General features: G+C 40.5%; 1 protein-coding gene across 9 annotated transcripts in view; it reads left to right on the forward strand.

Moving 5' to 3' along the window:
* Positions 1 to 16,996, forward strand: part of brsk1b (BR serine/threonine kinase 1b) — a 28,644-nt gene extending 11,648 nt beyond the window's left edge. For 2 of the 9 annotated variants that reach the window (XM_037793527.1, XM_037793535.1), the window contains 13 exons: positions 789 to 935; positions 3,859 to 3,890; positions 4,110 to 4,274; positions 7,170 to 7,267; positions 7,447 to 7,606; positions 7,712 to 7,772; positions 8,916 to 9,513; positions 10,067 to 10,115; positions 11,156 to 11,279; positions 11,414 to 11,515; positions 12,960 to 13,068; positions 14,652 to 14,741; positions 15,658 to 16,996. In XM_037793527.1, the coding sequence (XP_037649455.1) occupies positions 789 to 935; positions 3,859 to 3,890; positions 4,110 to 4,274; positions 7,170 to 7,267; positions 7,447 to 7,606; positions 7,712 to 7,772; positions 8,916 to 9,513; positions 10,067 to 10,115; positions 11,156 to 11,279; positions 11,414 to 11,515; positions 12,960 to 13,068; positions 14,652 to 14,741; positions 15,658 to 15,893 (1,971 nt within the window). In that variant the 3' untranslated portion in view covers positions 15,894 to 16,996. Of the gene's footprint in view, positions 1 to 788; positions 936 to 3,858; positions 3,891 to 4,109; positions 4,275 to 7,169; positions 7,268 to 7,446; positions 7,607 to 7,711; positions 7,773 to 8,915; positions 9,514 to 10,066; positions 10,116 to 11,155; positions 11,280 to 11,413; positions 11,516 to 12,959; positions 13,069 to 14,651; positions 14,742 to 15,654 lie in introns of all 9 variants that reach the window. The other 7 variants (XM_037793530.1, XM_037793528.1, XM_037793531.1 and 4 more) reach the window with 7 other exon arrangements.
* The last annotated feature ends 4,960 nt before the right edge of the window (positions 16,997 to 21,956 follow it).

Genomic DNA, 21,956 nt, shown 5'->3' on the forward strand with positions numbered 1-21,956 from the left:
CCTGCCAAGAAATGCAGTAAAAAGTAGGAAGAAAAAGACAAGGATGAAAAAAAAAAACATATTTGCGAAGCCTTAAATATACATACAATGCATTTTTGTGAGAAACATAACACAAAGGCATAGCTGTATTTGTCTCCACGGGGTGCCTTTAAAGGAACTGTTTGACAAAGGTGACAAAAGCCGCCTACCAACACATCTAACCTCTCAAAATAACACGTTTATATTGTTAAGGAGCGTCAAACGCCATGTAGGGAGGAGGTCGGAGTGGATGGGTGGGTCAAAAAACACTTTCCAGAAGACTTTGCAGAAAAAAGCAGAAGTCAACATTGATTTATTTGTCACGTAACGTCCGTACTTAAGTTACACCACTTCCGTAGTTATTTTAACATGAGTAGTTGTGTTGCCTTAACCTCACCAGGTTGTTTCTTGTCAAGACGGAAGTTTATTTTGAACAGAATATATGCATGTAACAAGCGGAAATTGACACGTGTAGCTGGACATTCGTAGGAAAACGCATGAAAGATGAGGAATAACTTTTCATAAGATATCATACAAACCGTTGTATGAGGATATGTTGTATATTTGTGTATTACACAAAATGTTGAACTATTCCTTTAACTATGCTGAGTGTAACATTTTTTTTTTATTGACACACTGCACAACCAACCCCAGATGTTACTACTATTACTACTTAACTATTACTTAATTAACACCTGTACTATTTCATCTCTCTCATTTCTATTTTCTCTTCTCTCTGTCTCTCTCCATCTTCTCCCGTCCCATCCCAGGGGGCCTTGCCCTTTGACCACGACAACCTGCGGCAGCTTTTAGAGAAAGTGAAGAGCGGGGTATTCCACATGCCCCACTTTATACCTCCCGACTGTCAAGCTTTGCTCAAAGGAATGATAGAAGTCAACCCTGACAAGAGACTCACGGTGAGCAGGGAGGAACCACGGGGCTTATACAGGCAGAGGACAAAGACACCTTACTGTCTGCTAAAAACACCAGCTAATGGCAATGTACTTTGAATTATATTGTAGAGATATAGTATATTTTAAACTACGGAAAATAGAAAATGGAATGATTTCCCAGTTGAAAGATTAAGAGCGAGGGTTTTCTCTGGACGCATGTTTAGTGTCTTTAAGGAACAGGTTAAACGATGTGTTTACCCGCTCTAACGTAAGCTCCAAACGTTAACATGTCCAGCAAATCCACAGTGTCTGGAGCACATTGGAAAACGCCTCGGTGCTAGCTGTTAAAACTAAACAAAACTGTCATCAAAAATAAAGCATTTTTTTATTTACATTTATTAATCAGAGCATTCACAATATCACTCAAAATTAGCAGTGGGATTTTGCTGCTCGCTCTCTCTTCGCCGTTGACTGTCCCGTTGTTTCCCGTCTGTCTATGGATTGCTATAATGGGGGGAAATGGAATTAGGGACGAAAGTTCTATCTACAACCATGAAACGCAAGCAGGCTAAGAAAGCGAGTCTATCGATCTCCTCCGCTCCGTTTCAGTAGCCTATGGACAGCGTTGCACCCACACACAAGGTACTGGATCTAAGCAAATAGGTAAACCGGAACACAGGCAGTCAAAAACCGACAATCACGCACAGATTAAGGACCCATTGTATTCAAAAATTAATACACATTGTGAATGTTAAATCTGCCTCTGTTAACATTTTAAACTGTAACTGAAAGGAAGGCAGGGCTTAGCAAACACTCACACTGCTCCACATCACAGCACATGAAGCATGAAGCAGACATTTAGGAGGGTGGAAGGAAAGAAAAGGCCCAGCCCCAGGGTTTGCTTTAAGATGTGACAGAAATTGACCCTGACGCGGGACCTTACAGAGGGAAGAGGAAAGTGGAAAGAACCGAGCAGAGGAACGGGCCTTAGGTGTTGCTTAAAGGGTGTTGCTTATTTCCGTCCTCAAAATCTCGGAGGCGAGACTCATGAAAAACCAATATGAAGGAAGGAATAGCGGCATTAATATATGCATTTATGTACACTATGAATGAATGGATGGATCAAGTGGCTTCATCAGTGGCTGTAAAGAAGGATGGAGGCAGCAAATGCCAGCTTTCCCTCCTGAAAGCAAGGCTTGAAAATGAGACTGGCAGTTCAGAGGCAGACAGAGGGGAGAGAGGGTGAGTGACTGAATAAATGAATGACTGAGTGAAAGGACAGCCAGAAGAAATTCCACTGCACTCAGGTTATGAAGAGAAGCTGGGATAAAGCAGGCACGTGGAGTGGAAATGAATCCACGCTTAATGCTGGAGACAACTGTGATAATGTGGTTTGCAGAGACTGCTGACAGAGAGAAAGCCCGGTCGGTTAGTCATTCAGCTACAACAGAGCAGATTTAATCAAAGCTGTGGCTTCGTCTGATGAGCTGTTGATTAATGGAGCCTGAAAACCAGGTCAGACTGTCTCTCTCTCTCTCTGTCTCTGTCTCTGTCTGTCTGCTAACCCTCCGTGGAAAACCAGAGACCACGCAAGATGACAGATTTCAATCCAGTTCAAAAATATATCTGTCGTTAGCAAGCAGAACATTAAGAAATGAACCCACTTTTCCATCATATTCACATCAGTTAGGAAACGGGAAGTGCCTCCTCTGTGCTGCGTACAGTACTTTATAAGCAAGTCGACAAATGCAAAGGTCTCGCTGCATACAGCTGCTTGCTAGTTTCCTCTCTGCATACAGTGTTCACAGCAGGCCCACTTTTGACTTTTTACATGCTTGCAGAACTGCAGCTGCTCCATTACTCCAACCCCAAGAGATACTGTGCGGTACTGGTGGAATGGCTCCCACTGTATGCAGTCCTAATGCAGAGACAGACTATAGACTATTATAATGTACAGGGGCATTTAGGACTGTACTGCAGGGATACTTTTATACTGCACTCGTGAGAGTAGATACAAGAGTCTACAGCCATGCTAGCGGCCCTGTGAAATTGTACCATGGATGTACAATATAAAGAGAACTGGATACAGTGTTGTAGGCAGGCTCCTCTTCATTCCTATGAAAGTTGCTCAGTGGCGCATGAAGCCAAAATGACTCGATTGCCGAGTGATAAAATTAGGATGGACGTGTCTATAAGGTGACCTATAAATTGCAAAAACTGGCAAAAACTTGCGAAAAATCTTGTGTAACTTGGGCGTTAATCCCGCCGCCCACCCGTCCATTCACATGAACGGCAGCATGAAAATACCTCTGGATCCAGCTATTAGTGCATTTTATAACTTTTAGGACCTAATGATTTAAATAAGGGCTATTCAAATGTTTGTACTGGGAAGCTGATTTACCTCAACGCCAACAAAATTATTGAGTGACTGATTTACAGACGTCTCTTTCCCAATGTAAGTCTATGGGAAAAAGTATTTTTGGGCCCAATGGCATCACGTGATGGACATGGAAGTTGTAATTCTACTGTTTGGCCACTATGTAAATTGGCTTCAAAGCCTGGCGCTCTTCCTGGGGGCTTGGGCTGTACTTACCTAAATGCAAATATCAGTATGCTAAGATGTTCACGTACAGCATGGATGTATTAAGAGAACTGGATATAGCGTTGGAGGCGGGGCCCCGTTCATTCCTATGAAAGTCGCTTAGTGGTGCATGAAGCCAAAATGGCTCTGACAACTTTAGGACATTTGACATCACTGCGCAAAAGAGCAGCTAAATTGGCATTATGAGTGTAGGTACAATCCTGACTTGGTAGCTTTAGACTTCCATAAGACAAAAAATACTGGTTTAAGTCAACTAAGAGGTTGTTGATTTTGTTTTGCTGTAAAAATGGGAAAATATGTTTTGATCAATGCTGTAATATTGTCTTCTATTTTTGTTTATTACAGCTAGAAGCAATACAGAAACACCCCTGGTACCAGTAAGTACCACATTCATATTTCTTACTTCTACTGCATTTCCCTGTACCCTTTTCCACCCAAACCACTGTTAATCCATATTACTACCCTTACTATAATATCAGACTGTGAAAAGTTCTCCCTCAGTGGACGTCATTGTCTGTCAATGCTTGCTGTAAACTTTGAGATGTTTCTAACATTTATAATTTCACGATCTACATACGCCGACTTTTCCCTATCAGGGGTGGTCGTAATGAGCCTTGCCCAGAGCAACCGCCGCCTCGCCGGGTGTGTGTGAAGAGGATCCTGTCCTTAACAGACCTTGACCCTGATGTCCTGGAAAGCATGTACTCCTTAGGGTGCTTCAGAGACCGGGTCAAACTCACACAGGACCTTACAAGTGAGGAGTGAGTAAATATAACCCATCAAACATTTCCACTTTGAGTAGATGTCAAAACATCAATGTGCAACACTGTTGAGAAGTTTATGTTGGAATATATGACATCAATATCAAACTGTTTTATAATACTGCTTTATTTCCAACTGCATAATATATTAATATTATAGATTAAAAGAGAAATGAAAGAATTTTAAACATAAACATGTGTCTCTACTGCACCTTTTGATCCCATATGCAATCATTAGACAAGTAGAACATATACTGTATGTCAAGTCTCACAGAGGCCAACATTTGCAGGTGTGCTTCCAACTCGTCAAATCAACAGCTTGGTCAGTGGCATCAAACTATGACGCTCTACGTGGCCGTAGTTTGGCAGGAGTATAGGAGGAAGTCAGGTTATGTAGTATAAAGAGCGATAATGTCCGAGAGGAGGTCTGGGAGGGGATGCTTGGTTCCAAATACACAGGACTTTCACTCTGGACACTGCTGTCCATGTCCCATGTGAAATCAAAAGTCAACTTTGACTTATTTTAAGTTACGTAACGTAACATAAGCGACGTACGTAACATAACATAAGCGACGTACGTAACGTAGCCTACCTAACTATATTACGTAGATTACGTCACTTACGTAATGCAGCCTACGTAATAAACATACTCATATGAACCCAAACCAAGATCTTTTCCTAAACCTAACCAAGTAGTTTCATTGCCTAAGCAAAACCAAAACCAATACTTACCAAAAACACAGGACTTTCACCCAGGACACCGCTGTTCGTGTCCCGTGTGAAAACACTCAGCGTTTACATATAACGTAACGTAACTTAGCCAACTACTTTACGTAGTCTACTTAACTGCATAACAAACATACTTAATGTAACCCAAACCACAATCTTTTCCTAAACCTAATCAAGTTGTTTCCTGTGAAAAGGGAAGTTTATTTTGAAAAGTACGCATGTAACGAGCAGAAACTGACGCAAAGCTGATGCTAATGGGGTACTTTAAGCGTCACAGTTTGAAGCATCGGGCCACTGACCAAGGTACCGTATTTGACTAGTTGGTAGTAAGAACGTGTTGGCTTGCATGCATGCTGAAAACAAAAGTATATTTGTGTGTGTAGTTAATTTAATTTCTCTCTCACACTGTTTCTCTCTCTCTGTCTCTTTCTTTCATTGTCTTTTTTTTCTCACTGTGGCCAGTCAATTACTTAAATCATTAATCTGCCTGGCATGGCAGAAGCAACAGCAACAATGTCGACAATGGCTCTTTTATCCTTCTCTCCACTCCCCCGTTGTGTCCCTCTTCTCTGATATACTGTTGAGGTTTCTGACTATCCACAACAGCAGTAGCATAAGCTTTCTAGCATCTTTCAGCTCATTGTTTTGGTTTTCCGCAACTTTACTGTTTTGACTGAGTCTCACAGCTCTCATCATACCCTTTACCAGCCACAGTAGGCAGCTGTTGTTGGTGAAAAAGCTCTGATAAATCCACTCTACACTACCTGAGCAGCACCAAACAACAGACAGACAAACCTTGCAACTAGCTGGTGAACATAGTGGAGAATTTAGCAGCTAACGAGCCAGATGATTCCTTTAAGAGTTAGTGGAAATGCTAAAACCAGACTAAAAGGAGATTTGTAAACAACAGCTTGCTAACATGTAACTTTATAAGGTGATAATTTTGTCAATACTGTGTTTACAGTTTGACGCCATGCCCCCAAGTGACCCTCATTAACATTAACATTAATATTAATAGATCTTTTGGTGATTTAGATGGTGGGCTAATTAGCTAGCTAACAAAGCAAAACAAAAAGCTGCAACTTTGAATGACTTGAAACAATGTTTATGTCACATTCACTGTATTTAGAAACAAGTTATCGACTATTACTTACGATTAGGGCTGTCAATGGATTAAAATATTTAATCGCGATCAATCGCAAATTAATCACACATTTTTTTATCTGTTCAAAATGTACCTTAAAGGGAGATTTGTCAAGTATTTAATACTCTTATCAACATGGGAGTGGGCAGATATGCTGCTTTGTTCAAATGTATGTTTATATTTATTATTGGAAATCAATTAACAACACAAAACAATGACAAATATTGTCCAGAAACCCTCACAGGTACTGCATTTAGCATAAAAAATATGCTCAAATCACAACATGGCAAACTGCAGCCCTACAGGCAACAACAGCTGTCAGTGTGTCAGTGTGTTGACTTGACTATGACTTGCCCCAAACTGCATGTGATTCTCCTGACGTGGGCATGTCTGTAAAGGGGAGACTCGTGGGTACCCATAGAACCCATTTTCATTCACATATCTTGAGGTCAGAGGTCAAGGGAGCCCTTTGAAAATGGCCATTTACAGTTACAACTTGATAAGCAACTTGAGATGCAAGACTGGAGTTGTCTCACCAGTAGCCAGTTTACACTCAGTTAACAGTTTATTTTTTAGCTAATAAAACGCAAAATTGTCATCAGCCGATGGGTTCCTAGATTACATTTCGGCCAATGAGTTCCGCCTATTTTGCTCTCCAAACAGACTGTTTACCTGCATTCAACCAAAGCTCTCTCAAACTGACGGACTACAAACATACTACAAACAAAAACCAAAATGCTTCCGATTCCAAAATCTTGTCCCGTTGCCTACAGATTCTGCATTCATATGCAGTTATTTGTTTATAGAGATTACTTACGAGATGACCTGACTGGACCATCCCACCTGACATTATTTAAATGTGAACTTCCAGGATGGTGCCAGCTGCAGTTGTCAGGTTGTCAGATTTGTGACCCTGATTCTGTCTTTTCCTGTATTATCCAAATCTGTCAGCAAAAATCTGTCTGTGGGTCTCTTCTCTTTCTGACCTTCAGTTCTGTGTCTCTACGCATCTTGTTCTGCAGGGAGAACCAGGAGAAGATGATCTACTACCTCCTGTTGGACAGGAAGGAGCGATACCCCAGCTGTGAAGATGAGGATCTGCCACCCAGAAATGACCTAGGTGAGAACAGTTGCTCATTAACCTTTTGACGGTCGATCCAAGAACAAGACAAAAGCTTGATTATGAAAGTAAATGTTACTTTTCTTCTGAACTGTGCTTTTAACATCGAACATTTCACCAAAACGTCCAAATATCAGTAAGATGAAATTTATATTTTCTTTTTTTTACTAATGTTTTTGACCTCCAAGACCCACCAAGGAAGCGTGTGGACTCCCCAATGTTGACGCGCCATGGCCGCTGTCGTCCAGAGAGGAAGAGCCTGGAGGTCCTCAGTGTCACAGATCAGGGGTCTCCCACCCCACCGCGCAGGGCCCTGGATACTAATGCACACAGCCAGAGGTAAGAACCAACACTGACATATCATGACATTTGTTTGTTTGATTATTGCACCTGAGAGTCCCATTCACCTCGATGACTATTGTTGTTTGTTGCTGTCTTCAAAAGGTCTCGTTCAGTCAGTGGCGCGTCCACAGGTCTGTCCTCCAGTCCTCTCAGCAGCCCCAGGGTAAGAACTTCACTCTACTCTATTTTACTCTCGTATAGAACTGTTCGTTGCCTCTGACCTAGCTGCTTTAGTATTCATAAGCATAGTGAAAATAATCTCACCCATTTTAATCATCTCTCTATGCCTATAATGATCCCGGCCTGGTCTGTAAAATGTGCTCTTCTGTACTTAACGTCACATAATCTGACTAAATGATTACACTCACAATGGGGGATTGGCACTGAACGCTGCATTAATGTGCACAGTTTGCCTTGTTCACTCATTTTTAGCATCTGTTGATTAAAACTACATATTGAACGTTGGTCGCAACAGGGTGAAAAGTATTTCTGCATATACTCTACTATATGGCGATCTCACACATTTTAATGAGCAAAGGGAACATAAAATCTATATTTAATTAATTATTTGCATCTCGTAGATCTTATTGCTATTGTTTACAAGCAGTTAAAGGAACAGTTTGACATTTTGGCAAATTATTCCTTATTGTTATATTATTATTATTATTATTATTATTATTATTACTTTAAATAATAATACAAAAATATAGAATAACTCCAACCTCATCCTTTAACTTGTACCCCAGAACGCAACATAGTGTTTGCGTATCAACCGCATCAATCAGTCTTTGTTATCTCTCTGCAGTGTTGTGTTTTGTGGACTAAAAAACGTTTTGTATCTCTCTTTCCAGTCCTCTCCTATTAAACATACAGTATATATAGTGAACATTTATGTGTTATCAGCAGCTTCAATATATAAATATCAGTTTTGTCCATCAAAAACACAAAACCAAATTTCCTGTGATGCTGTTTTTTCTCCGATAACGCTTGCTCAGACTGTCACCGCTAGCCGTGTCTTTCCATCATACTGTCACATTCTGAGTCATAAACATTCCCATTTCATAGACACACCATGCTGCCTCATACAAACGTCTGTGTGCATACGCTGACATGGACAAAAGGGGACTAAAACACACATAGTTAAACCCGAGAACAGAGATCACTACATCCATCTTCCCTCTGTTGCGTCTGATCGAGGCTTGTTGAAGAATCGTTCCCATGAACCATAATTCATGACCATTACTTTCTCTCATCTCTCCATCCCTCTTTCCCTCCTTCTCCCCATCTCTCTATGTCTGCCCATCAGAGCCCGGTCTTCACTTTCAGCCAATCAGAAGTCACCTCCTCCAAAGACCCCAAACCAGGAAGTGCCACCAACTCTCGCCCTACCCGCCCGCCACCCGACCCAAAAACACAGACCCTGCCCTCAAAGGGCCCCACTGAACGGCACCAACTCAACTCCATGAAGTCCCTCCCTCTCCAGACTCCGCGCTCCCCTTCCCCCTCCCCCTCTCCACTCCTCTCCCCCATCCCACGCTTCTTCAACTTCCCCTCTCCATCCGTCTTCAAGTCCAAGAACGCCCACTCATCCTCTAACTCCTCCTCCACCCCTCCTCCTGTGTCGCAGGTCACGCCGCAGGGCTCGCCGCTGCCCACCCCGCTGGGCACGCCCGTGCACCAAATCCAACACCCTTCCTCCACCACCCCTCCCTCCTCTTCCTCCTCGTCCTCTTCTTCCAGAGCGGACGGAGGTGGCGGGGCCTCGCTGTCGCTGACGCCGCCCTCCAGCCCGGGCGGCAGCGGCGGTCTGGCCGCCTCGAGCTCCGCCCACTGGAGAACAAGGCTCAACTCGTTCAAAAACAACCTCCTGGGCTCCCCACGCTTCCATCGGCGCAAACTGCAAGGTGAATGAAGTTGAAGAGTTTAAACCATAGACTGTATATAAAGATGGACGACATGACAGCTCCCCAAAAGTAAAGCCAAAACATCTCCATCGCCCCCTGGTGGCTGGCTGCATGGATGATGGTTTCAGTCATTTTAGGTAGTTCTTATCACGCTGATGAATGTTCAGGTGTTCATATTTCTGATAAGTTTGGTTTTAATTAGTTATTTGATACTATAAAAAGGTGGAGAGGCGTCGTCTATCTATAAATACTATACTATGGTTGAGATAATACATCCTAAAAATTGCGTCTGTACGATGAAGTAACATGTTTCTCCATCAATATGAACTTGATCTCTGCTAACAGTTTAAACAACCATCTACTCTATTCACATCCGAGATAGAATCTATTATTACCAAGAAACTACCACGTGCCACAGCTTGTAGCCTGCAGCTGTGTTGACTAATGTCTCTGTGATAATCTGTAATAAGGGCAATTAGATTAGTGCCTGTCATCAACATTCACTGCCCTTTTCCTTTTCTCTCTCTCTCACTCTCTGTTTTTCCTTTTTTAGTCCCTACATCTGAGGACATGTCCAGTTTGACTCCAGAGTCCAGTCCAGAGTAAGTCCACACATTGTCGTTCTCTTCTTTCTATCTTAGTGCAATACACCGTTTCAACAGTTTGTTAGTTGACAAAACAATATCACCACAAGGTCCATGTAGGAGCATTTAGAGCTCCCATGCTTTCAAGCTACAGAACAGATACTTTTTTCACTGATATTGGTATCAACTACTAAATTTCTGGTATCGTGACATCCCTATATACTGTATAGTATAGTTGTGACATCATAACCTTACGGAAGTCCTGACGGCTCGTTTGAAGGCACAGTTTCTGAATGCCTTTCTCTGTGGATTGAGCCTTTTGATACTCTCACAGTTTTCACATAGCACTTAGACCTACTTTATAATCAAAAAAAGACATGGAAATCTCACTTTCTGCAATATGGGGTCTTTAAGTATTCATCATGGGAGTTATACCATATTGATTTAGCGGTCCTGTGTGTGTTGTTGATCTCAGACAGTTCATGTTGTATTTCTATATCAAAGGAGTCACACAATCATTTTTTGCTAATTTAACATTAATGGAGCGTTAGTTTACTCCGGACTCTGGTCAGAAAAATCCACATTAACTGATTGTTATCATCTTTTTCCTTCTTGCTTCATAATCACTGGCTCATTCACCAGCTGATTGGCTACCAGCTGACTAGTAACCTCCAATCATATCCATAGCAGTGACACTTTCACTACTCATTTTAATGTTATGCCGTTTGCTGCATTTCCCTCCACCACCCTCACCTCCTGGATTATTTAGTTAAGATTTAATGTTCATGTATGTGTTTGTTGAGGGGGCATTAGTTCTCCCGTGCAACAGAATTCTCGTCACTGCTCAGATTTTTTTCTGCCAAATTTAAGTGTATAGCCAAAATGCTATAAATAGTCTATTCCGTGACGCGAGTGTCTCTGACTCATCACTATGTCAGTCATTATAGGCCAGTTAAAAATAACACATCCAACCCAAATGAATGTTGTATAATTTGTGCTCATAATGTGTGAATTGTGTGAATGTAACTCATCCGTATCAAACACGTGTTTATTTGCAGACTGGCTAAGAAGTCCTGGTTCGGTAACTTCATCAGCCTGGAGAAAGAGGAGCAGATCTTTGTTATGATCCGAGACAAGCCGCTCAGCTCCATCAAGGCTGACATCGTCCATGCCTTTCTCTCAGTGAGTACCATCGAGCTCAGATAAGCCTCGACAATTTCCAGCATTACGACATAATCCCACTTGTGGTGTCAAAGGCGCAGATTGAATATTTGATCTTTTTCACTGAGCGTCACCCTTTTCTTTTGCCTCTCCAGATCCCGTCCCTCAGCCACAGTGTGGTGTCTCAGAACAGTTTCCGGGCAGAGTACAAGTCCTCCGGCGGCCCCTCTGTCTTCCAGAAACCTGTCAAGTTCCAAGTATGATTCAGTTTTTTACCTCTTCAGCCCTGAGACCCAACAACACTCGAATCTCGATCTTAAAAATACATGTTGGCTGGACATGCAACATTTGAACCCACAGAAGTTTATATGGAATTCTAGTCAACAGATTCAATGATTTACATCTAATACTGGCATACAATCTAATACTTTCAAGCAGCCTTTAGCCAAAATTTAAGCAGAATTTAAGTAAGTTCGATGAATTATGTTTGTATATATAATACAACAAATACATAACCATGTAATCAAATGATATTTGATTTGATATTGCATGCCTTTTTTGTTCTGCTTTGGATTTAAAGTTACATAGGTTCACAATTGAGAGCATTTCATTAATTTTACAGCAATATCCTTAAAGCCACTATGTGTAGAATTTGAAAATGTCCAACTTTGGTGCCCCCCAGTGGTAGTATTAAAAACCTAACAGATCCAACCCAGGGACACTGAGATGAAAGGAATGAAAGAAACACACAAACTAATAATTATCACATAGAGGCTCTAATGTGAAAATCCATCGTAGGAATGCTTGCAACTTTAACTTTAACCCTTTCAAAACGGGCCTCCCGCTCATTCTTTCTGCAGCGGAAAGCAAAGCATATGACTTTCACTTCATCGCGTCGTACGCTCGTTATGATGTCATTACGTTGCATTACATGCGGTGCAAAACGTGGTGAAATATATATTTTTAAATATAGAGTACTGCCCCGTAATGGCCACGGGAGATCGTTGTTTGCATGATCCTGTTTAAATCGATCTAAAATAAAAACCATAAGAAAAAGCTGAAAGTTAATGCTTCTGCATCATCACGTTGTAAACTCATGATGATGCCATTACGTTCGTCACGTCACGTAACGTAACGTAATGTAACGTAACGTAACGTAACGTAACGTAACGTAACGTAACGTAACGTAACGTAACGCAACGAAGCGTAATGAAGCGTAACGCAACGCAACGCAACGCAACGCAACGCAACGCAACGCAACGCAACGCAACGCAACGCAACGCAACGCAACGCAACATGAAAATAAGCATTTGTCAAAAAACTAAAAAATTTACATAGTTGTGTGAAATGGTAGTTTTGTTGAGAAATATTTTGTTCATGTTTCGAAATTCAGAATTGTTTAAGAAAAATAGGTTTTATGTGCTTATTTATTCAAATTTGATGAAAAAACTGATTTCTTTTTTTTATTATTTATGACACTATTTCAATACTTTTATCAATTATTATCGCTTATCTTATAAAACCTTTTAGCATTGGGTTGTACGAAGCATTTGAAGATACTCTAAGAAATGACAATAAGCAGAAATACCAATGTAGGCACTGTTGGAGCATTTCTATTGCAGAGTTCAAAGGGTTAACAATCTTTGGTCTTTGTGTGTGAGCATCATGAACTCATGGCTGCATGGTCCTCCTCTCCTATAGGTGGACATTGCTTTCTCCGAGGGAGAGAGGGAGCGAGAGAGGGAACGAGCAGCGAGCGAAGGAAGACGAGAGATGGGCATCTACAGCGTCACCTTCACTCTAATAACGGGTAGGAGGATGTGTTCATAGGGAAGATAGACAGCAACGCAAAGCTGGCCCAAAAAAGACATATACTTAGATAAGTCATATATAAGTTGTGGAATTTTAGATTTTTTAGGAGATTTTAGTATTTAGTAGTAGTATATGTTTAATGGGTATGGTTATATGTTGACTCACCGGATGCAGACTGTGGTCACCTATTTCTGCCGGCATTCTCCCCTTCTGCTATCTGCGCTAACTATTTTGCAAAGGCACCGCCGCTGCATCCTGTGCTTAGTGCTGCCCAAGACGATTGTGATTGGTTTAAAGAAATATAAAAAGACAGAATGTTTTTTGCCCTATAGCAGAATGATAATGTGTGGAGCCAGACCTTTCTTTAGCGCTGACACAGCGCTGTGGAGGTCTGGCTATAAGAGACTAGGCTATATGAAAAATTTAAAAGCAATATCAGTCCAAAGACATGTAGGTTAGGTGAATTGGAAACTCTAAATTGCCTGCGAGTGCAAATGTGAGTGTATAGTTGTCTGTATGCATTAGAGCTGTGATAGACTGATGACCTTTCCAGAGTGCCCCCTGCCTCTGGCCAAATATGAGCTGGGGTGGTGTCAAGCCCCCTGTTACCCTGCACAGCATGAGTGTGTATCTATATTATTCCTAGTCCCATGACACCTTGCGTCAATTATGTGGGGAACTTCCGGTTATTCTGGTGAGAAAGTGGTTATTCCCTGAGAAACGGTGATAATACCTCATTGTTGTGTTCACAACTCATTTCCGCTGCCTCCAAGTGGCCAAAATCAGTTATTGAAGGTTTAAGAAGATCCTGGGTAACTCTTCATTTTACAGGTCCACAAATTATTCATGGTAATTAGGTGATAATTAGCAAGTAACCTATTTGAATCTTCTTTGGAATTACTGCCAAATTACCCCAATATTTACCTAGAAATTTATTGAAAATTACTTTACTATAAACATTATCTAATATTATATGCTAAAATAGCATATAATGGTTAAAATAGGGCCGTTAGGTTGAGAAGTGGCTATGCGCTGCTCTTCATCAGAGGTGGAAAACCAAAACTAATAGAAGACACTTCTGATCAGGCACAAATCTCACCATTGTGTGACATATAGTCTACACAAATGTAACCTGGTAGCTGATGTAATGATTCAGGGAGTTATTTTTAAAGAAATTTCAAAGAATTTATTTGCTAATATTATTTATTTATCAGCAGACGTAAAAATAAAGCATATCAATTAACTTTGTATTTTTTTCCTGCAAATGTATTAAATAAATGACCAGCTATTGGGAAATAGTGCAATATAATTATTAAATAATGTTTATAATGAAGTAATTTTCGATAAATTTTGAGGTAAATATTGGGGTAATTTGGCAGTAATACCAAAGAAATTTCAAATAGGTTACTTGCTAATTGGAAAATGAGGAGTGAGCAGAAGAGCACTCAGCTGGTTGCAATCTGCAACCTCACCACTAGATGCTGCCAAATCCTACCCACTGGTCCTTTAAGAGACATAAAAACAATGCTCCCTCAGCCAGGTCAACCTGAAATGATTGACAAGTTGATTCTCTCCTCTCAGGTCCCAGTCGTAGATTCAAGAGAGTGGTGGAAACGATTCAGGCTCAGCTCCTGAGTACTCATGATCAGCCTTCTGTGCAGGCACTGGCTGGTAAGCACACACACACACACACACACCCACACAAACACACACACACACAATACAAACTACATGTACCGAGGGATGGGTATCATTAGGATTTTATCGATACTCCTTATCGGTTCGGTTCTTTATTGACACTTGCTCTATTTCATATCTAAATAATTGCTTTTTAATATACTATTTTAAAAAAAATTATAAATTCAGAACAGGATTAGAATTTATTTATATTTTAAATATTACTAAATGTTGTTTCTAAAGCAGCAACAGTAATCTTTACAACAGCAAATTCACTATACAGTATAAACTCAATAATCTCACTGGAAATAAATCTAGAATGTCAATAAAATAAATAATATTCCTGAGTGAAGTTAAGAAACAATGAAGAACACAGAAATCAGGCAGTATCAGTCAGTATCAGTCGTTCCTCCTGTCCTCTGTCCTCCTCCCTCTGCTGATGTGATTCACTGTTGCAGTTACCGCTGGTAGAGAGAGGAGGAGTTTGTCTCAGCCTGCAGATTAGTTTCCAAGAATTTTAAGATACGTGGCAAACTAAGCTTAACAGTTAGACTACATACAGACAGCTTTGGTTTCAGCTTGTTTGTAACAATTCGTATTAAAACATAGCAGCGGTGGATGAGAGACTACGGACAGAGCAAATTGAAACATCGAGCAAGTGTTGAACAGGTGTATTGATAAAGTATTGGCTAAAGTATTGGCTTTTTATTCGTGAAGGTTTTATTGCACTTAAAGTAACGAGCGTAGTTGTCGTAGTTATCTTGACTTCACCTGGTTCAGCTTATCAATACTACGGTATTAAAAAATTTAGCATCGGTGCCCGATTAATACCGGGTTTTGGCACCCATCCCTACATGTACCAGCACTTTAGTAGTTTATTTCACGTCTTCTCTCTCTTGTTTTACCCCTGGCCCCTCAGATGAGAAGAACGGGCAGCTCTCCCGCCAGCCCAGCACCCCTTCGCGTCAGAACTCCCGGCGTTCCGAAAGCGGATCGGAGCGGGACCGGGGAGAGAAGGAGCAGCGCGCGGCAGACGGGGGGAGCGGAAGCGGGACCGGCAGCGGGACCTCCTTGCAAAGGCGAGGGTCGGGGAAAGACAAGACCAGACTCCTCTCATCGTCCAACGGGACGCAGTCTCATCCCTGAAAAGAATGTTGCGGAAGAGAGGCGAGGGTCATCTGCCTGGCCTTTTTCTCTTCCTTCCCTCAATCCTTCCCACATTCTTTCCTTTCCTATTTCCTTACTTCCTGCCTTGCTTCCTACCATTATTCCAAAGCAATGGGATGGAGGAGGGGGGAAGTTTTTCCTTGAAGCTGATCTAGGGATATGACAGAGAATTCCCCACAAATGGCTGATTTTGGCAGAAATGTATACTTGTGGGGGTGGCGGAGGCAAGTTCAGCTGATCTCTATTCAGCCGTCAAGGGCATCTTCACCCCGGAGGGACGAGCCCGAAGACAGGATGTCCAAAAAGTCCCACCTTACCAGAGAAATACAGGAAAAGCTCAGAGCCAGGGAAACACGTTGTTCACCCGTTACGACAAATCAAGAAAGCACATGACCTTCCCACCGACCAATCACATGCAACACATGGTTCAAATCCAACAGGAAACCTCCATCAGTCAGTCGAAATGGCACAGGAAGATATTCGCCGATGACGGAGCCCCTTGAGTCATTCTCTTTTATCATTTTCTGACCAGCCAACTGTCACCTGGATCATCAAGTCTCCTCAACACCACCTGACCGAATCAAACATGAAGACGTGTTCTCAAGCAAAGCAACAAAACGAGGATGTCTTATGAGAAGGAATTACAGGAAGAGTCTTGATTTAGACTTGATTGTTAAAGTGGATTTTTATCTATTAGATAATTAGCTAACTTAAAGGGATAGTTCGGATTTTTTGAAGTGGGGTTGTATGAGGTACTTATCCATAGTCAGTGTATTACCTACAGTAGATGGCGGTTGGTACACCTCCAGTTTGGAGAAGCAGACAGGAGTTACCACACATAAGCAAAGCAATATACTGCTGTGGACAGGGGCAGCAGAAAAACGTATTTGAGACACCTAAAAAAAAATCAATATCAGTTTAAGTGTACACTATATTTAGGATTCTTTTGCCGGTTTACTTTTCCGTGAGACAGCTATAGAGTCTATGTTTCCAACAGGGAACTGAAACTGTTATCTATGCTCTTGTCAAAGCCACCAGACTCCAGTGAAAAAAACCTGTAATTTTACCTTGCAGAACACGGGAGTTGCTGGTCTATCGCTGCCTCAATTGGTTAGTTTGTTTGTAGTATTGTATGACTTTGGTTAGTTTGGATTCATCAAAGTCACACAATATCACAAACAAACTAACCGATTGAGGCAGCAGGAGTCCAGCAACTCCCGTGTTCTGCAAGGTAAAATTATTGTTTTTTTCAATGGAGTCTGGTGGCTTTGAAGAGAGCACGGATGGACACAATGGCTTCAGTTACTCGTCGGAAAGGGCTGTCTGACGGCAAGGTAAAGCAGTGAAAAAATCCAAATATAGCGTAAATTTAAAGTCATTGATTTTTTAGGTGGGCCTTTCTTTTACGTGGCTAAAATACATTTTGCTGCTGCCCCCATCCATAGCAGTACATTGCTTTGCTTCCATGTGGTAACTCCTTTCTGTTTCACAAAAAATGGGGACATGCCAACTGTCATCTACTGTATGTTATTCACCGACTATGGATAAGTACCTCATACAACTCAAAACACCCGATTTATCCCTTTAATTCTGTTACTTTAACAATCAATGCGTCTGAGAGCAGAGAAAGAAATGACGGAGAATGGATCTGATGTAGTCTACGTAATGTAGCGCTGCGTCTAGGCGAATATCAAAATAAGACAGACAAGACACCTTTTCCTTGAGTGTTTGAGAAGCATAAATCCCCACAATTATTTCTGAATTACACTGATAAAGCTATGATACCGTATTGCCTTTAATGGAGGAGGAAAAAGTGGATAGCTAGTTAGATTTAGACCCATTTTGAGGACACTAGTCACATCACAGGTAGAATGTCTCACAAGTGAAAACCCCCAACGGAGGAGAGGGAGATGAATAGATAGATGGAGATTAAAGAGAGGATAGCTAGCAACAAGTAGGTTTTCTATTTGGTAGCAAAGGAAGGACAGAAGAAAAATTAGCAGCCAAGATCTTAAGCTTACTTAGAGGATAGCAGTGAAAAGGGGAGAGGCAGGTCAAACAGGACAAACAAGTATTTTCGACCCACAATGAGGCAACCGAAACCAATCTTATGTTCCTTTATGTTTAACAATAGATGCAGAAGCCACAACTAAAGGCTCAGCCTCTTCTGCCTCTCTGAAAGGGAAGATGGAGGGGGATGAACAAATGAAATGTACTTTTCACAAGAGGAAAAAAGAGAGAGCAAGAAAGAAAAGGAACTCTGGTGTGTGAATGTTGTGAGGAAAACACTGCACACATAGGATAGGATAGTATAGTCCATAGTATGGAGGACAACAAGAGTCACGGAAATAGTAAAAGTTAAATGATAACCAATTGTACAATCAAAATAGGCATTAACAAATTTGTTTACAAAATTAACTTAATCTTAATTAATTAATCTACGAGTAAATACACTCAATCACAAAGTAATTATTTTTTTGACAATTCAATGGGCAATAAAAAAAGAATTATAAAAACAATTTACAAATGAAATATGAATCCATCATTAAATAGTTTATATTAAAAAGGGATTTACAAAAACAACATAAAACAGTCAATAAGTACATAATTTAAAATACATTAATGAATTTAATTTAATTAATTTATTAATTTAAAAATTGTTTTGAAAATGCAGTTTAAACAGAGAAATAAATAACTGGATTCACAAATTGAATTTCAGTTGAAATACAAATGGCAAAAATATATTTCCCTGTTATATTCCTAATTTTAAATCTCTATTCTTAATTTAATTTGTGATATTGAATTGTATTGTATTGTGTTATTAATTTCTCTTTTTAAACTCCATTTTCAATTAGATTTTTATATTCCATTATTTATTTAGGAATTCATACGTTCATGTATTTATAAATGATGTATTTTTGGTGGGTTTTATTGTGTTTCCGTAAATCCCTTTTTAATATGAACTATTTATTGATGGATTAATATTTAATTTGTAAATTATTTGTATAATTCCTCTTTTATTGCCTATTGAAATACCAAATTATGAATTACTTTGTGATTTACTGTATTTATTCATAGACTTATAAGTTAATTTGTGAACAAGTTTATTAATGCATATTTTTATTGTACAATGAGTTATTAATTAATGACATGCTTTATTACTATTTCCGTGACCCTTGCGGTCCTCCATACAAACTGCCTGGAGGGGGGAGAGGAAAAATGAAGCCACACATGAAGAATGAAATTTAGTTTTCTTTTTTTCTTTCCATACCTTCTTTTTTTCTAATCTGCTCCCGTCTTTCTGTGTGTGTGTTTTTTAAAATCCTTTTTCGTGTTTGCCACCAGCAAAATAGAAGGCGGCGCCAACCGTGTGAATGTCAAAAACTCTTTTGAAATTATTGCAAGAGTGTCCACATATTTTTGTTCCATATATTTATTGAAAATGTATTTATTTATTTATTTATTTATTTATCTATGTATTTATTTATTTATTTATTTGCCATGTATTTGTTGAAAGTGTGACTTTTTTTTTTTCCATGAATTGAAAAGCAGGAGATGTGGTTTAGACAGAGAAATGTCACTTTCAGGATGGCTGACACTGCAGAGCGAACCAGGTCTCCCTGAGGAAAAAACTGAAAAACAACTCCTCTCCTTTTTGTTTAACATTCTGAAAATTGATGCTGCAAAAAATACGGGCCCCACTGACGTGTTGTCACCACAACAACGACCAACAATCACCATTTTCTTTTTGTACTATTCAAATTACCACAGTTCAATGTCCGTTCTACTCCTATTCTATTTCTATTTCTTAGTCACACCTAAGGCGAAAGAGAGCAGAATGCTAAGCTGCTGAATTGGTTACATAATTAGATCAAAGGCATCTGTACGAAACACTCGTGGCGCAGCTCTTTGGATGGCGATGCCAGTTTATCCGTGGGTCCATCCACCACTTTGGTGCAGAAGGAAATATCTCAATTCATGATCCCTAGAGAATGAACCCTTAGGACTTTCCATCTAGCGCAGTCGTCAGGTCAAAATTCAGATGTGTCCAATACTTTGGTTCATGACGAAATACCTGCAAAACTGACATTCCCATCAGCCCCAGCTGTACTTTGTGTTCATGGCTAACTAGCAAATGTTAGCATGCTAACCAGTTAAACTAAGAAGGCGAACATGATGAACATCAGTTAGCATTTAGCTCAAAGCACCGCTGTGCCTAAAGCCTCACAGAGCTGCTAGCATGGCTGTAGACTCTTAGATGATTCATTAAGTGACTGCAAACACAAATGTATTTTCTTGTTATATTCATTCCCTGTGAAACACTGTCGTTATTCATGTCAACCAGACACTCGAGTGAAACCATTCCACATTCCTAATTGACTTTCAATAGTCTCTTCACATTCAGCACAGTTAAACTGAAACTACTGAACGACAATGGAGAGAAACAACAGCGGTGTGAACGGCCAGTTTCTGTACTTTCTTTAGTCTTTCACAGATTCCTGGGAAACTGGAAAATGTGGTTAGCAAGTTTTAGCAGGTTTCGGCATGGTTTCAGGAATACTTTTAGAAAGCTTTGGGAAAGCTATTGGCTTGTTGGACGTAATCAAGAAAGTAATTCTGTCTGTGCTGGTTTAACAGTAGATTTAAACGGGGTTTTTCCCCACTATCTTTTTAATCTTTCTCTTCCCATCCTGGGACTCGAAGTGGGCCCCTTCAGAGAATCCAGCAGTGAGGCCACACACATCTGAAAGGTCCAAGGTCAAGGAGGTTTAAAGTTACACACATACATGGAAGAGAGTTATGTCATAGTTTTTTCTTTTTTTTAAAAACACAACGTCAGAGTCAAGTTCACCTCACATCCACTTTTAGGGAGAAAGATATGAAAGAAAGTAAGGCAGATTTTTGAGCAAACTTTGCATCAAAATCCAGTCAAAGACACAACGGGACCCTTGGCACATTTGCGGCTGAGGACTCCCCCCCCGCTCGCAAAACTCTCCCATTGAAAGAAATCTCACCCCACCCTCCCTCATTCTTCCTTTACCCTCCACCCCATCCACCCATTCACTTTACATTTTCTACACCCCCCATTCCTCCTCTTTGTATCTCTCGAATCCTGCTCCACACCCTCTTGTCCCGACTGCACATATCTCACCCCCTTATATAATCGTCCCCCTCCCCTTGTATACATTTTATACACTGTATACTTCAACGCAGACGCTGTATACATTTGTATACACTGTATGCCTGTCTCCGTCTCCATTGTATGCCATCCATATCTATGTACACTATCTTTTATCGACACTGTAGTCGCCGTACGACTCTTCCTCTCATCGTTATTATTGCTCATTCTTCTTCTGCAGTTAGAATTGTTCGACTATAATCTCTCGTCTCCCGCCCATGTTCCCCTCCACCCCTGCCCCGCCACACCCCACCCATATGACTCCCCCCCTCCTCCCTTCCCATCTTATGAACCTCCACTCCACACAGTAGAAGGAGGATTTTCTTACGTCATAAAAAAAAAGTCGAGGGAAGCGTGTGGGCGAGGGCGGGTTGAGAAAACAGCTAACACGATAAATGATGATGACGACGACGACAACGACGAAGAGAAATGTCTGTAGTATAATTACAAAAAAGGAAAAGTGCACTATTATGACAATGATTATTATTGCCTGTGAGAAATACTGACCAATAAACAACAATGGAAATATATGTGGATGCATGTTTCATTGTACAGTAATTATCTTTACTTGGAATGATGGTAAAACTACTATTAAAGTTCTCCTGGTTGTTATAAAGACTTCAAGTGAAGTGAAGAGCCGTAGCTGCCACTGAGGACACTTAGGCCACGTCCTCTGTATGTTTTTGTAGAATTTAGGGTTGATTAAGGAGGACTCTTGTAGGTTAAAAAAAAAAATTATAATTACAGAGCCGGAGGAGGAGGGTAATATTTTGAGAAAAAAACTCATAATTTCTGAGATTAAAGTAATAAATTTACGGGAAAAAACGTGGATATTCTCTGATAAAATGGTAAATTGACGAGAA

Source organism: Sebastes umbrosus, chromosome 14 (assembly GCF_015220745.1).
Source record: "Sebastes umbrosus isolate fSebUmb1 chromosome 14, fSebUmb1.pri, whole genome shotgun sequence".
Lineage (NCBI taxonomy): Eukaryota > Metazoa > Chordata > Actinopteri > Perciformes > Sebastidae > Sebastes > Sebastes umbrosus.